The sequence below is a fragment of the Saccoglossus kowalevskii genome, chromosome 21 (genome assembly GCF_978046115.1).
Source record: "Saccoglossus kowalevskii chromosome 21, keSacKowa6.1, whole genome shotgun sequence".
In the NCBI taxonomy this organism is placed as follows: Eukaryota; Metazoa; Hemichordata; class Enteropneusta; family Harrimaniidae; genus Saccoglossus; species Saccoglossus kowalevskii.
The window spans coordinates 27,426,984-27,442,331 of NC_140661.1; the positions used below are offsets into that span (position 1 = coordinate 27,426,984).

General features: G+C 31.8%; 1 protein-coding gene across 1 annotated transcript in view; it reads right to left on the reverse strand.

Annotated features, from left to right (window-relative positions):
- Positions 1-4,122: 4,122 nt before the first annotated feature.
- Positions 4,123-15,348, reverse strand: part of LOC102801582 (uncharacterized) — a 63,582-nt gene continuing 52,356 nt past the window's right edge. Inside the window, exons 10-17 of the mRNA XM_085495344.1 lie at positions 14,043-14,129; positions 13,625-13,684; positions 12,615-12,710; positions 10,569-10,670; positions 9,927-10,031; positions 9,177-9,314; positions 5,000-5,092; positions 4,123-4,434 (exon numbers count right to left, since the gene is read on the reverse strand). Of these exons, the coding sequence (XP_085351470.1) occupies positions 4,369-4,434; positions 5,000-5,092; positions 9,177-9,314; positions 9,927-10,031; positions 10,569-10,670; positions 12,615-12,710; positions 13,625-13,684; positions 14,043-14,129 (747 nt within the window). The 3' untranslated portion in view covers positions 4,123-4,368. The remainder of the gene's footprint in view (positions 4,435-4,999; positions 5,093-9,176; positions 9,315-9,926; positions 10,032-10,568; positions 10,671-12,614; positions 12,711-13,624; positions 13,685-14,042; positions 14,130-15,348) is intronic.

Sequence of the window (15,348 nt, forward strand, 5' to 3'; positions counted from 1 at the left end):
AAGGCAGGAGGCACCATGTTGTATCGTATTCAATATGGGATCCAAGAGAATTATGCAATAAATGGAAAATACAATAATTATGATATTCACAGCCTTTAAAAAAAGTTATCATTGATTTACAAGGATGACTTTTTGGGGAATGTATGACACAATCGAATGGACCTAGGTGTAAAAAGTGATTTCAAAATATGAAACAAAACTACTATGAACTATTTATTTTTTGTTGCTAACCGTGTTCACTATTTGATAAATCTATATTATTTATGAAGACAAAATTTCACGAAAGTCTCAGACACTCTGTGTTGTAGAGCTGCTACAAAGTTTCATGATTTTAAGTGACTCACAAAAATAAAGGAGTATTCAAAGCACCAGTTGAATAAAAGAAAAAGAAAGTTACCCACATACATCACATAATGAATTTTAAAAAGTTGTTATTCTATTTAATGTAGTTTATTGCACCCATAATGCATCAGTGGTGTATATTTACCCCACAATGCATAACCGAAAATTAGAAATATGAAAAACATGCAGTATTTGGTATATCCCATCATGCATTACCAGAAATAGTATGTATCCCATCTTGCATCCTATGTAATTTATTATCCCATCATGCATCACATGCAGTTCAATATATCCCATCATGCATCACATGCAGTTCAATATATCCCATCATGCATCACATGCAGTTCAATATATCCCATCATGCATCACATGCAGTTCAATATATCCCATTATGCATCACATTCAGTTCAATATATCCCATCATGCATCACAAGCAGTTCATTATGTCCCATCATGCATCACACACTGTTCAATATATCCCATCATGCATCACATTCAGTTCAATATATCCCACCATGCATCACATGCAGTTCATTATGTCCCATCATGCATCACATTCAGTTCAATATATCCCATCATGCATCACAAGCAGTTCATTATGTCCCATCATGCATCACACACTGTTCAATATATCTCATCATGCATCACATGCAGTTCAATATATCCCATCATGCATCACATGCAGTTTATTATATCCCATCATGCATCACACACAGTTCAATATATCCCATCATGCATCACATGCAGTTTATTATATCCCATCATGCATCACACACAGTTCAATATATCCCATTATGCATCACATGCAGTTCATTATGTCCCATCATGCATCACATGCAGTTCATTATGTCCCATCATGCATCACACACTGTTCAATATATTTCATCATGCATCACATGCAGTTCAATATATCCCATCATGCATCACATTCAGTTCAATATATCCCATCATGCATCACAAGCAGTTCATTATGTCCCATCATGCATCACACACAGTTCAATATATCCCATCATGCATCACATGCAGTTCAATATATCCCATCATGCATCACATGCAGTTCAATATATCCCACCATGCATCACATGCAGTTCAATATATCCCACCATGCATCACATGCAGTTCATTATGTCCCATCATGCATCACACACTGTTCAATATATCCCATCATGCATCACACACAGTTCAATATATCCCATCATGCATCACATGCAGTTCAATATATCCCACCATGCATCACATGCAGTTTAATATATCCCATCATGCATCACATGCAGTTCATTATGTCCCATCATGCATCACATGCAGTTCATTATGTCCCATCATGCATCACATGCAGTTCATTATGTCCCATCATGCATTACAGAAATTTTGAGGTAACCCATCAAGCCAGAAAACCTCATCATATGGTTGTCATGGCAATAATGGTAATGGTAATCAAAGTGGTGTATACAGTATTATTGATTGCATGGGGATACACAAAACATTTATAACCAACCTCACATAGAAGTTGGTATCTACAAAAATCTATATGAAATTTCAAAAAATAAAAATAAACATAGTTGAACTCTGGTGACCTTGCCCTTTGTTATATAATATAATTCCCTTTATCATAGTTTGTTTCAATATAAATAAAAGTTTTGGGGTTGAACTAACAGTGGGGAATCAGTCTACCGAATGTCCTTAAAAGATGTAAATATCTTACAAAATTGTTGGTGCCTTATTTGTTTAATTATTTTAAGGGACATAATTTCCAGCTTTCTTCAAAGTAATTCAGATATTTTAGTATAAAAACAAATGTCTCATTGAAAAAAAAAGTGCTGCATTTAGATGTGAATAGATTCATAAAACATGCAAGATAACAGAACATTTTAGCTAGCTTTAGTCCAAGTATTTTGTACAGGTGTCTGTCAAAAATTAATGATTCACTAAGACAAATATGAACTGCCTCATTGTGTGACTACTGTATTATATAAAAAGTTAAAAAAAAAAAAAACACTCTTTATGAATAGCTATCATGTTGCAAGCTCTGCTTTGTAGGCAAATCAACTTAAATAGTTAAATAAATAGTCCAGTGGAGGGAGAAGTCAACAGTACTGTTGCCTCCTGAGAATCTACATCTTCAAACACTGCAATCTTTGAAGTGCGTTTTTAAACTAGTATTATAAAAACTCTATCATTCTGTTCTAATAGCTGAAACATATTCCTGTGAGTTTTCATTTGTCGAATGAACTGTTTGTCAAATACAGAATACATATATTTTAGAATAATTTTCTTTTTAAAATGTGGATGAAATGTTTTGCTTTTAATGTATTTTTTATGTATTGTTTTTGATTTGATAACTTTGAACTAAACAGATTTTCTATTAGCTTCAGATCTTGATCAAAGTTAGGCACCCAGTTCATAGGAGTGCTTATATTGATTTTCTGACATCTTGTTTTCTGTAAAGATTTTATTGGTAGGTTTGCAAATGTGTATCAGACTGTGCAATCTCTCCATGAGTTGGTTTTGAAACCCAGTGTGGGATTATGAGATACATTACCAAGGATATTATTACAAGATAAATCATTTGCTTCATTGAACACATACAACAATGCATATTTCCACTGAGATCAGTGACCTTTGATGTGTATCACCAGTGATCAGTCAAGTAGAAACAGTCAAAATATTTTATCAGATTTTCTCAAGTTTTGCATGATATTTTCATACAGGACATCTGTTGTTCAAACTCAGGGAAGACTTTATACTGATGAATATGGTGACCAAGTTTGATAAAGTTTGGAATAGAATTAGTAAAGTTATTATGCACACAATAACAATTATTAACGACGACGACGACAACGCCGGACAACATTTTTCCCTCAATATACCTTTCCCTTCCATCTATGATGGTACGGGCAAGGTAAAAACGAGGAAAAAAATATGATATAATGAAAGAGCTAATACATGCATTTTGGTTCTGAGTAAATAAAACTATATATAAAAAAAAAGTTACAATCGTTCTGATTGATAAACTGTTCGAATTTATACTTTGTATTATTGCTGATCTGTCCTTACACAGCTAAAATTTCTAACTACTTCTCGGAGCAGATCGCGATAGTGATCACTATTATATTAATCTGTCATCACAACTATCCTAAACTAAATTACACACTAATGTCAAGAAGACATGTGATATAAGCATTCACATGTATGTAGAATTAACATGTGCATGCTTATTCTGATTTATTCTGATTGCTAAGCGCATAAAGGACTCTTAAGTTATCAGTTATGATGTTAACTGAATGCCAATAGAAGAGTCTTGTTTACTAATCATTCAATAAATCTTTGGTGTGAACGTAATAAGGCCCCTGGAGTAGCTGGATTTTCAAATTTGTGCTTACTGATGTTTCAATTTTGTAAGCATGTGGTTCTGCAGTAAACATGATGATGAACCAATATACTTGAAAGTTGCAGTAACTGACCCCTTAAGCTTGTGCAATAAATACTGGTGACACTCAAAACGCAGTGTACTGTACTCTGTGTGCTTTGGTTTATGGTGGAAACATAAAATGAATGTGAACTATTCTGATGTGTATTCAATATGATTAATTCTGATATTTCCAGGGTCTTCAGTCAAGATCATTTGTACAAAAAAAATCATGAATATGTTTCTTTGATAGCAGAAGGCATTGCTATACATAGAGTCCATTTCTCTTAAGTTTCACTTATATTTCAAAACAGAAGCTTGCATATAATATCATAAGATGTCCATGGTTTCTGTCTTCTGTCTTTCTTTGAATATTTCAATTGTCTCATATGAATAGCAGAAGGCATTGCTATATGGAGTCCATTTCTCCCAATCTTGCAGCTTGTGCAAGTCAACATGACAATCACATGGTTCCCGCATGATAATCACATGATGTCTACATGATAATCACATGATGTCCACATGACAATCACATGATATCCACATGACAATCATGAGCATTAAACTTTGGTCACATTCCTAAGTTTTCTGAAGATATATTCCTCCCGGTTTGCTAGGATTTAATCAGCAAATTTGGCAGCATTCAGTCTTTTGACGTATTCGTCTCCCCATTCACGAATCAAACCCTGTAATATAGACAAATTTACCATGAATTTATAAAATATCAGAATGTGCTAACACCCATTCTTGAGTCATGTTCAAGTATAGTCTGTTTATAATATTTAAAAAAACAGATACCGGTACAATCACATCAAGTCCACTAAAAACGTGTTTAAAACACATATATCATCATAGTACTCCTTTGACCACATTTTAGGCATCGACAACATGTTTTTATTTTTCATCTGCATCAAAAAATGGCACTTTTAAATATGATTTGTAATGTATAAATGAAAAATTATTGAACAAAGCATTCAATCATACAATTTATAATAAAATTATCAATTTGACTTCAAATGTTAGGTAATAGAAAACAATCTTCTTTTTTTACATATTTTACATAATGTCTGCTATTGATGTCAACTTTGAGTCAATAATATGTTTTATTCAACACATGTGACTACGTTCTGACCAATCAGTGTGACAATTGAATATTAAGTATGATAATCTATTTTATTTCATCCCATTCTATACATATGTCAATAAGTCACATGACTATATGATCACCTGACTAATCACATGACACCTTACCTCAGCATAGTCTATAGATTTCTTCAATTTGTCAAATAAGTAGCTCATATCATCGTCACTGTACACCGAGTCCTTTAACTCAAGAGGCATATGCTGCAATGGAACACCACAAGTCAATAATTCAGTCACACAGAATGAGGTCGTCATTGCATGCTGATCACCTGATATATCTGTTTTTCATAGTACAGGTTGATACAAGTAACTTTCATATGTAAACACAAAAGAATATCTTTTTTGTGTCCAACAACAGATGAGACTTGGGTGCACCGATCATTGAACCTGATTCAACAACCATCACTATTTCAGTTTATACCAAAATTGCTCAGAGTTAGACTGAGGTCTATAATATTTCAAATATTGGATCACATGACCAATACAGTCATTATTATTTCAGTTTATACCAAAATTGCTCAGAGTTAGACTGAGGTCTATAATATTTCAAATATTTGATCACATGACCAATACAGTCATTATTATTTCAGTTTATACCAAAATTGCTCAGAGTTAGACTGAGGTCTATAATATTTCAAATATTTGATCACATGACCAATACAGTCATTATTATTTCAGTTTATACCAAAATTGCTCAGAGTTAGACTGAGGTCTATAATATTTCAAATATTTGATCACATGACCAATACAGTCATTTTTATTTCAGTTTATACCAAAATTGCTCAGAGTTAGACTGAGGTCTATAATAATTCAAATATTTGATCACATGACCAATACAGTCATTATTATTTCAGTTTATACCAAAATTGCTCAGAGTTAGACTGAGGTCTATAATAATTCAAATATTTGATCACATGATCAAAACAGTCATTATTATTTCAGTTTATACCAAAATTGCTCAGAGTTAGACTGAGGTCTATAATAATTCAAATATTTGATCACATGACCAATACAGTCATTATTATTTCAGTTTATACCAAAATTGCTAAGAGTTAGACTGAGGTCTATAATATTTCAAATATTTGATCACATGACCAATACAGTCATTATTATTTCAGTTTATACCAAAATTGCTCAGAGTTAGACTGAGATCTATAATAATTCAAATATTTGATCACATGACCAATACAGTCATTATTATTTCAGTTTATACCAAAATTGCTCAGAGTTAGAATGAGGTCTATAATATTTCAAATATTTGATCACATGACTAATACAGTCATTATTATTTCAGTTTATACATTTCATACATTTATATATTTCAAATATTTGATCACATGACCAATACAGTCATTATTATTTCAGTTTATACATTTCATACATTTATATATTTCAAATATTTGATCACATGACCAATACAGTCATTATTATTTCAGTTTATACGAAAATTGCTCAGAGTTAGACTGAGGTCTATAATAATTCAAATATTTGATCACATGACCAATACAGTCATTATTATTTCAGTTTATACGAAAATTGCTCAGAGTTAGAATGAGGTCTATAATATTTCAAATATTTGATCACATGACTAATACAGTCATTATTATTTCAGTTTATACCAAAATTGCTCAGAGTTAGACTGAGATCTATAATAATTCAAATATTTGATCACATGACCAATACAGTCATTATTATTTCAGTTTATACCAAAATTGCTCAGAGTTAGAATGAGGTCTATAATATTTCAAATATTTGATCACATGATCAAAACAGTCATTATTATTTCAGTTTATACCAAAATTGCTCAGAGTTAGACTGAGATCTATAATAATTCAAATATTTGATCACATGACCAATACAGTCATTATTATTTCAGTTTATACCAAAATTGCTCAGAGTTAGACTGAGGTCTATAATAGTTCAAATATTTGATCACATGACCAATACAGTCATTATTATTTCAGTTTATACCAAAATTGCTCAGAGTTAGACTGAGGTCTATAATAATTCAAATATTTGATCACATGACCAATACAGTCATTATTATTTCAGTTTATACCAAAATTGCTCAGAGTTAGAATGAGGTCTATAATATTTCAAATATTTGATCACATGACCAAATCAGTCATTTTTATTTCAGTTTATACCAAAATTGCTCAGAGTTAGATTGAGGTCTATAATAATTCAAATATTTGATCACATGACCAATACAGTCATTATTATTTCAGTTTATACCAAAATTGCTCAGAGTTAGACTGAGGTCTATAATATTTCAAATATTTGATCACATGACCAATACAGTCATTTTTATTTCAGTTTATACCAAAATTGCTCAGAGTTAGACTGAGGTCTATAATAATTCAAATATTTGATCACATGACCAATACAGTCATTATTATTTCAGTTTATACCAAAATTGCTCAGAGTTAGACTGAGATCTATAATAATTCAAATATTTGATCACATGACCAATACAGTCATTATTATTTCAGTTTATACCAAAATTGCTCAGAGTTAGACTGAGATCTATAATAATTCAAATATTTGATCACATGACCAATACAGTCATTATTATTTCAGTTTATACCAAAATTGCTCAGAGTTAGAATGAGGTCTATAATATTTCAAATATTTGATCACATGATCAAAACAGTCATTATTATTTCAGTTTATACCAAAATTGCTCAGAGTTAGACTGAGATCTATAATAATTCAAATATTTGATCACATGACCAATACAGTCATTATTATTTCAGTTTATACCAAAATTGCTCAGAGTTAGACTGAGGTCTATAATAATTCAAATATTTGATCACATGACCAATACAGTCATTATTATTTCAGTTTATACGAAAATTGCTCAGAGTTAGACTGAGGTCTATAATATTTCAAATATTTGATCACATGACCAATACAGTCATTATTATTTCAGTTTATATCAAAATTGCTCAGAGTTAGACTGAGGTCTATAATATTTCAAATATTTAATCACATGACCAATACAGTCATTATTATTTCAGTTTATACGAAAATTTCTCAGAGTTAGACTGAGGTCTATAATAATTCAAATATTTGATCACATGATCAAAACAGTCATTATTATTTCAGTTTATACCAAAATTGCTCAGAGTTAGACTGAGGTCTATAATATTTCAAATATTTGATCACATGACCAAATCAGTCATTTTTATTTCAGTTTATACCAAAATTGCTCAGAGTTAGACTGAGGTCTATAATAATTCAAATATTTGATCACATGACCAATACAGTCATTATTATTTCAGTTTATACCAAAATTGCTCAGAGTTAGACTGAGGTCTATAATAATTCAAATATTTGATCACATGACCAATATAGTCACAATTATTTCAGTTTATACCAAAATTGCTCAGAGTTAGACTGAGGTCTATAATAATTCAAATATTTGATCACATGACTAATACAGTCATTATTATTTCAGTTTATACCAAAATTGCTCAGAGTTAGACTGAGGTCTATAATAATTCAAATATTTGATCACATGACTAATACAGTCATTATTATTTCAGTTTATACCAAAATTGCTCAGAGTTAGACTGAGGTCTATAATATTTCAAATATTTGATCACATGACCAATATAGTCATTATTATTTCAGCTTATACCAAAATTGCTCAGAGTTAGACTGAGATCTATAATAATTCAAATATTTGATCACATGACCAATACAGTCATTATTATTTCAGTTTATACCAAAATTGCTCAGAGTTAGACTGAGGTCTATAATAATTCAAATATTTGATCACATGACCAATATAGTCATTATTATTTCAGTTTATACCAAAATTGCTCAGAGTTAGACTGAGATCTATAATAATTCAAATATTTGATCACATGACCAATACAGTCATTATTATTTCAGTTTATAACAAAATTGCTCAGAGTTAGACTGAAGTTTATATTTCAAATATTTGATCACATGACCAATACAGTCATTATTATTTCAGTTTATACCAAAATTGCTCAGAGTTAGACTGAGGTCTATAATAATTCAAATATTTGATCACATGATCAATACAGTCATTATTATTTCAGTTTATACCAAAATTGCTCAGAGTTAGACTGAGGTCTATAATAATTCAAATATTTGATCACATGACCAATACAGTCATTATTATTTCAGTTTATACCATAATTGCTCAGAGTTAGACTGAGATCTATAATAATTCAAATATTTGATCACGTGACAAATACAGTCACTCACAAGGTAAGTATTACATGACAGTAACATGTGGAATCTAACATACCATAATTGGAGACCCCTGTGGTACACTGGTTTTCCTTGCAATGTACAGTAGCAATGAAGCAACAACTTTCAGATTCCTAAGGGTAACTTCACCAAGTGGTTGCCGTGAGTAACCGTAATCCATAGGTCGTACAAGAAGCTACAAATAGATACAGGAGTCAACATTTTAACACTTCAAAAAAGTAATCAGATTCTCAGTAATTTTGAAATGTCGATCAAATTTTAATTTGAAAAATTTTCTTCAAATTCTGTTAATTTTGTAGCAATTAAGCAAAGAGAATATAATATTGCAGGAGTATTTGAATTTACTGTCTGGTTGCTATGTACATCATACAAAGTAAGTGTCGCTTCTGATAAGAATTATTTTTGTTGAACGTTGAAAAGGTTAATTATTGTAGGACAGTAAGTTTTAAACATCAAGATTGGTCAGAACGCAGTACATGTGTTGAATTAATATGAGAACATTATAAGGAAGGTGGACATCGAATCCATGTGTAATTAAATGGGTACGCATTTTGTGTTCTTATATCATGGTATGAAACCCATATTGAATTCATTGCCTTTCAAGCAAAAAACTATATCATAAATAGAATATTTTGTGGGTGAGTTTAAAGTTGGAACACTCTCATTTCCAATATATGTCATTTAATTGTTCTGTACATGCTTGATCCCATCCAGAACTCACACAAAATAATGAAATTCATAATCTCGTTTGCACCAGGTGATTTCAATCAGATTTATGTAGACTTACCGTTGCCACAAGACTTCTAGCAAAGAACAACATCACTATCATCATGTATGCCTTACTGTCATTCATATTTATATTACGACCGACATTGTCAAACTCCAACATATCCTGTCGAGACACATAAAATAAGATTATTTAGAAAATGTTTGTATAGTCAGCGTCTATGCCCCTAAATTCTAGGTTTTATTCAATCTTTTCAAAGGACACTGTTCTCAGTATTTTCTTTCAATGTGATAGGACATAATTTTTGAGTGCAATGGTCAAGCTAAAAACTAAACTGTTTACTTATTTGACTTAAAACACAATTGTTAAAAGTGTACTTGACATAATTTGTTATTTAGCATAAAAAAATGATGGCATTCAAAGGGTTATGTATCAAGTCAATAGCCAATCTTCACAATTTAGGTTACCGGTACTACTAAAATTATAAGAATTTTCTGTATTTCTGTGTTTTTTATGACAGAAACAAAGAAGAAAAGTTTAATTTCACAAGATTCTTAACATCTGGAAATTAGTTAATGGCCCATCCACTGGATATGTGGACTGAACCCAGTCACTGTTCATGGGTAGATCATAAAAGCAGAGCAATCTACTGCCATCAGTGTTTCCATGGCAATATTGTACAAAAGTTAGCATTACTCTTACCATTTCTGTTCCATAGAAATAGCCACTAGGGAATTGAACTCCTTCCTGTATCATTTCAAACACTGCCGCTTTCTTATGTGTTCCTAACACACCAGCTGCAGGCTATGTAAGAAACAAATAGTTTAGTTTTACGGACAAAATGGGAGCCGTGATTGCACCACTAGTGTAGGACATATGCATCATATATACAGAGATGGCGACTTCAATTGTTAGGAAGGTGAAAGAGTACAAAAAAAGAGACAAATGATTTCAGTGAGTTGATATGACACATTTTAAATGGACTTACCATGATTTCAGTAAGTTGATATGACACATTTTAAATGGACTCACCATGATTTCAGTAAGTTGATATGACACATTTTAAATGGACTCACCATGATTTCAGTGAGTTGATATGACACATTTTAAATGGACTCACCATGATTTCAGTAAGTTGATATGACACATTTTAAATGGACTCACCATGAGTTCAGTGAGTTGATATGACACATTTTAAATGGACTCACCATGATTTCAGTAAGTTGATATGACACATTTTAAATGGACTCACCATGATTTCAGTAAGTTGATATGACACATTTTAAATGGACTCACCATGATTTCAGTAAGTTGATATGACACATTTTAAATGGACTCACCATGATTTCAGTAAGTTGATATGACACATTTTAAATGGACTCACCATGATTTCAGTAAGTTGATATGACACATTTTAAATGGACTTACCATGATTTCAGTAAGTTGATATGACACATTTTAAATGAACTCACCATGATTTCAGTGAGTTGATATGACACATTTTAAATGGACTCACCATGATTTCAGTAAGTTGATGTGACACATTTTAAATGGACTCACCATGATTTCAGTAAGTTGATATGACACATTTTAAATGGACTCACCATGATTTCAATAAGTTGATGTGACACATTTTAAATGGACTCACCATGATTTCAGTAAGTTGATGTGACACATTTTAAATGGACTCACCATGATTTCAGTAAGTTGATATGACACATTTTAAATGGACTCACCATGATTTCAGTAAGTTGATATGACACATTTTAAATGGACTCACCATGATTTCAGTAAGTTGATATGACACATTTTAAATGGACTCACCATGATTTCAGTAAGTTGATATGACACATTTTAAATGGACTCACCATGATTTCAGTAAGTTGATATGACACATTTTAAATGGACTCACCATGATTTCAGTAAGTTGATATGACACATTTTAAATGGACTTACCATGATTTCAGTAAGTTGATATGACACATTTTAAATGAACTCACCATGATTTCAGTGAGTTGATATGACACATTTTAAATGGACTCACCATGATTTCAGTAAGTTGATGTGACACATTTTAAATGGACTCACCATGATTTCAGTAAGTTGATATGACACATTTTAAATGGACTCACCATGATTTCAATAAGTTGATGTGACACATTTTAAATGGACTCACCATGATTTCAGTAAGTTGATGTGACACATTTTAAATGGACTCACCATGATTTCAGTAAGTTGATATGACACATTTTAAATGGACTCACCATGATTTCAGTAAGTTGATATGACACATTTTAAATGGACTCACCATGATTTCAGTAAGTTGATGTGACACATTTTAAATGGACTCACCATGATTTCAGTAAGTTGATATGACACATTTTAAATGGACTCACCATGATTTCAGTAAGTTGATGTGACACATTTTAAATGGACTCACCATGATTTCAGTAAGTTGATGTGACTCATTTTAAATGGACTCACCATGATTTCAGTAAGTTGATATGACACATTTGAAATGGACTCACCATGATTTCAGTAAGTTGATATGACACATTTTAAATGAACTCACCATGATTTCAGTAAGTTGATGTGACACATTTTAAATGAACTCACCATGATTTCAGTAAGTTGATGTGACACATTTTAAATGGACTCACCATGATTTCAGTAAGTTGATATAACACATTTTAAATGGACTCACCATGATTTCAGTAAGTTGATATGACACATTTTAAATGGACTCACCATGATTTCAGTAAGTTGATATGACACATTTTCAATAATATATGTTAATTCTTGTATTATCTGCTTCTCATCTGCGGCACTGGTTGCTGACGTTATCTGGAGAGAAAATAATGTATTGGGTTATGACAATGTTTGAAGTTTCTCAAAATTACTTACAAGACACCATGTAACTTTCCAATTTTACCACCTTGACAGAAAGTTACCAGTCCTGCATTAAATTTCATTTTTAAATACTTCCATTCAAATTCAAAGTAAGCACACCAAATTACACATGAATTAAGTCAGTATCCCTCAGCTAATCATGTAATTGGTGAAGTTGTTCATGACAAAAAAAATGTGACCTGACCACCAGGCATGAAAGTTTTAATTGCTACAAGCCTGGCATACAAAAGACCATTGCAAAAAAGCTTTTACCATATTTTCTTATGTAAAAGAGAATGTAGGTCTATGTATGGTCAAACTTTGGCAGAGGGTTTTCAACCCACCTATTCACATAGTTCATACCCACCATAGACTCCGGTCAGTCAAAATGACTATTTTGAACTGTAGGCATTAATCTGCGATTCAGTCAATGACGGAGAGAGAAATGTAGGTCAGGGGAAGCCTCACGTCACTAACCACGTAAAAAAGAATGTGGGTCTCTATGTATGGTCAAACCCAGTATATATGAAAAGCAATTTTAAGTTTGAGTGCTATTTTTGAAAGATCTTTCATTGCCCTTTTATATATGAAATTTATATTTAACTAAATTTTCGACAGTTTTCTTATTCATGTAATACTAAAATGACACAATTACACATAAAATGCATTAACTGTATACTGGATTATTAAAATTAAAAATATGACACAGCTCTGTCATTTATCTAAGCACAAGATCTACCAATAGAGCAAATACATCATACAAAGTTTTCATTTATAATATAGAAGAAATTAAGTTATTTATTCTAATCTCAAAAAGTCAACTGCAAATTATTCATTTACTGTAACTAAGCATGATGGGAAATACTTACAAAATAATCAACACTGGTATTCTTGATGTCCGATAAAGTTTCGCTGATTTTCGTTTTATCCTGCAATGAAAAAAAAAATTAAAAAAGGTGAAAACAAACATTTTACTTTAAAGCGCACACACAAGAACTGAGTCCTGAGTGAGGACAACAATGTACGCTAATGCATGATAACAATGCAGGCATGCTATTCTGCAGAATATGCAGGTGATGACTTCCTCGCTTTAAGCAAAAATAAAACTCATTGAAATATTGGATGTTTTTGAATTTAAATGTTTATGTACAATCCCCACAAAAATAACATGAGAAAATTCTCAAATTATCATAATCAATTCAATAAATGAAAATATAATGGTTCACAGAATATTGATTGTAAAATAAATATATATTATATTTACTTTATTCTGTAATAAATACTCACATCTAAGAAGATTCTATGCAAAGCAGCGACGGCTTCTTTCAACATAATTCCAAATAAAAATACTTCTTTACTGTCACCATGTTTTCTCTGTCAAGACAAAAGCAAGTTTATTATTTCAGTTTGCTTTACAGCTTATATTCTTAACCCATAGGATACAATGGAATATTTTATATTATATCAAATATTTTTAGAAAAATTGTTTGGACATGCCACAATTATTTATTCATTTTATGTATCCGTAAATAAACTCAACTGAGATCCAATCTTATCATTGTTCCTGAGAAGATCTCAATGAACTCAACTGAGATCCAATCTCATCATTGTTCCTGAGAAGATCTCAATGAACTCAACTGAGATCCAATCTTATCATTGTTCCTGAGAAGATCTCAATGAACTCAACTGAGATCCAATCTCATCATTGTTCCTGAGAAGATCTCAATGAACTCAACTGAGTTCCAATCTCATTATTGTTCCTGAGAAGATCTCAATGAACTCAACTGAGATCCAATCTCATCATTGTTACTGAGAAGATCTCAATGAACTCAACTGAGATCCAATATCATCATTGTTCCTGAGAAGATCTCAATGAACTCAACTGAGATCCAATCTCATCATTGTTCCTGAGAAGATCTCAATGAACTCAACTGAGATCCAATATCATCATTGTTCCTGAGAAGATCTCAATGAATACAACTGAGATCCAATCTCATCATTGTTCCTGAGAAGATCTCAATGAACTCAACTGAGTTCCAATCTCATTACTGTTCCTGAGAAGATCTCAATGAACTCAACTGAGATCCAATCTCATCATTGTTCCTGAGAAGATCTCAATGAACTCAACTGAGTTCCAATCTCATCATTGTTCCTGAGATCTCAATGAACTCAACTGAGATCCAATCTCATCATTGTTCCTGAGAAGATCTCAATGAACTCAACTGAGATCCAATATCATCATTGTTCCTGAGAAGATCTCAATGAATACAACTGAGATCCAATCTCATCATTGTTCCTGAGAAGATCTCAATGAACTCAACTGAGTTCCAATCTCATTATTGTTCCTGAGAAGATCTCAATGAACTCAACTGAGATCCAATCTCATCATTGTTCCTGAGAAGATCTCAATGAACTCAACTGAGATCCAATCTCATCATTGTTCCTGAGAAGATCTCAATGAACTCAACTGAGTTCCAATCTCATTATTGTTCCTGAGAAGATCTCAATGAACTCAACTGAGATCCAATTTCATCATTGTTCCTGAGAAGATCTCAATGAACTCAACTGAGTTCCAATCTCATCATTGTTCCTG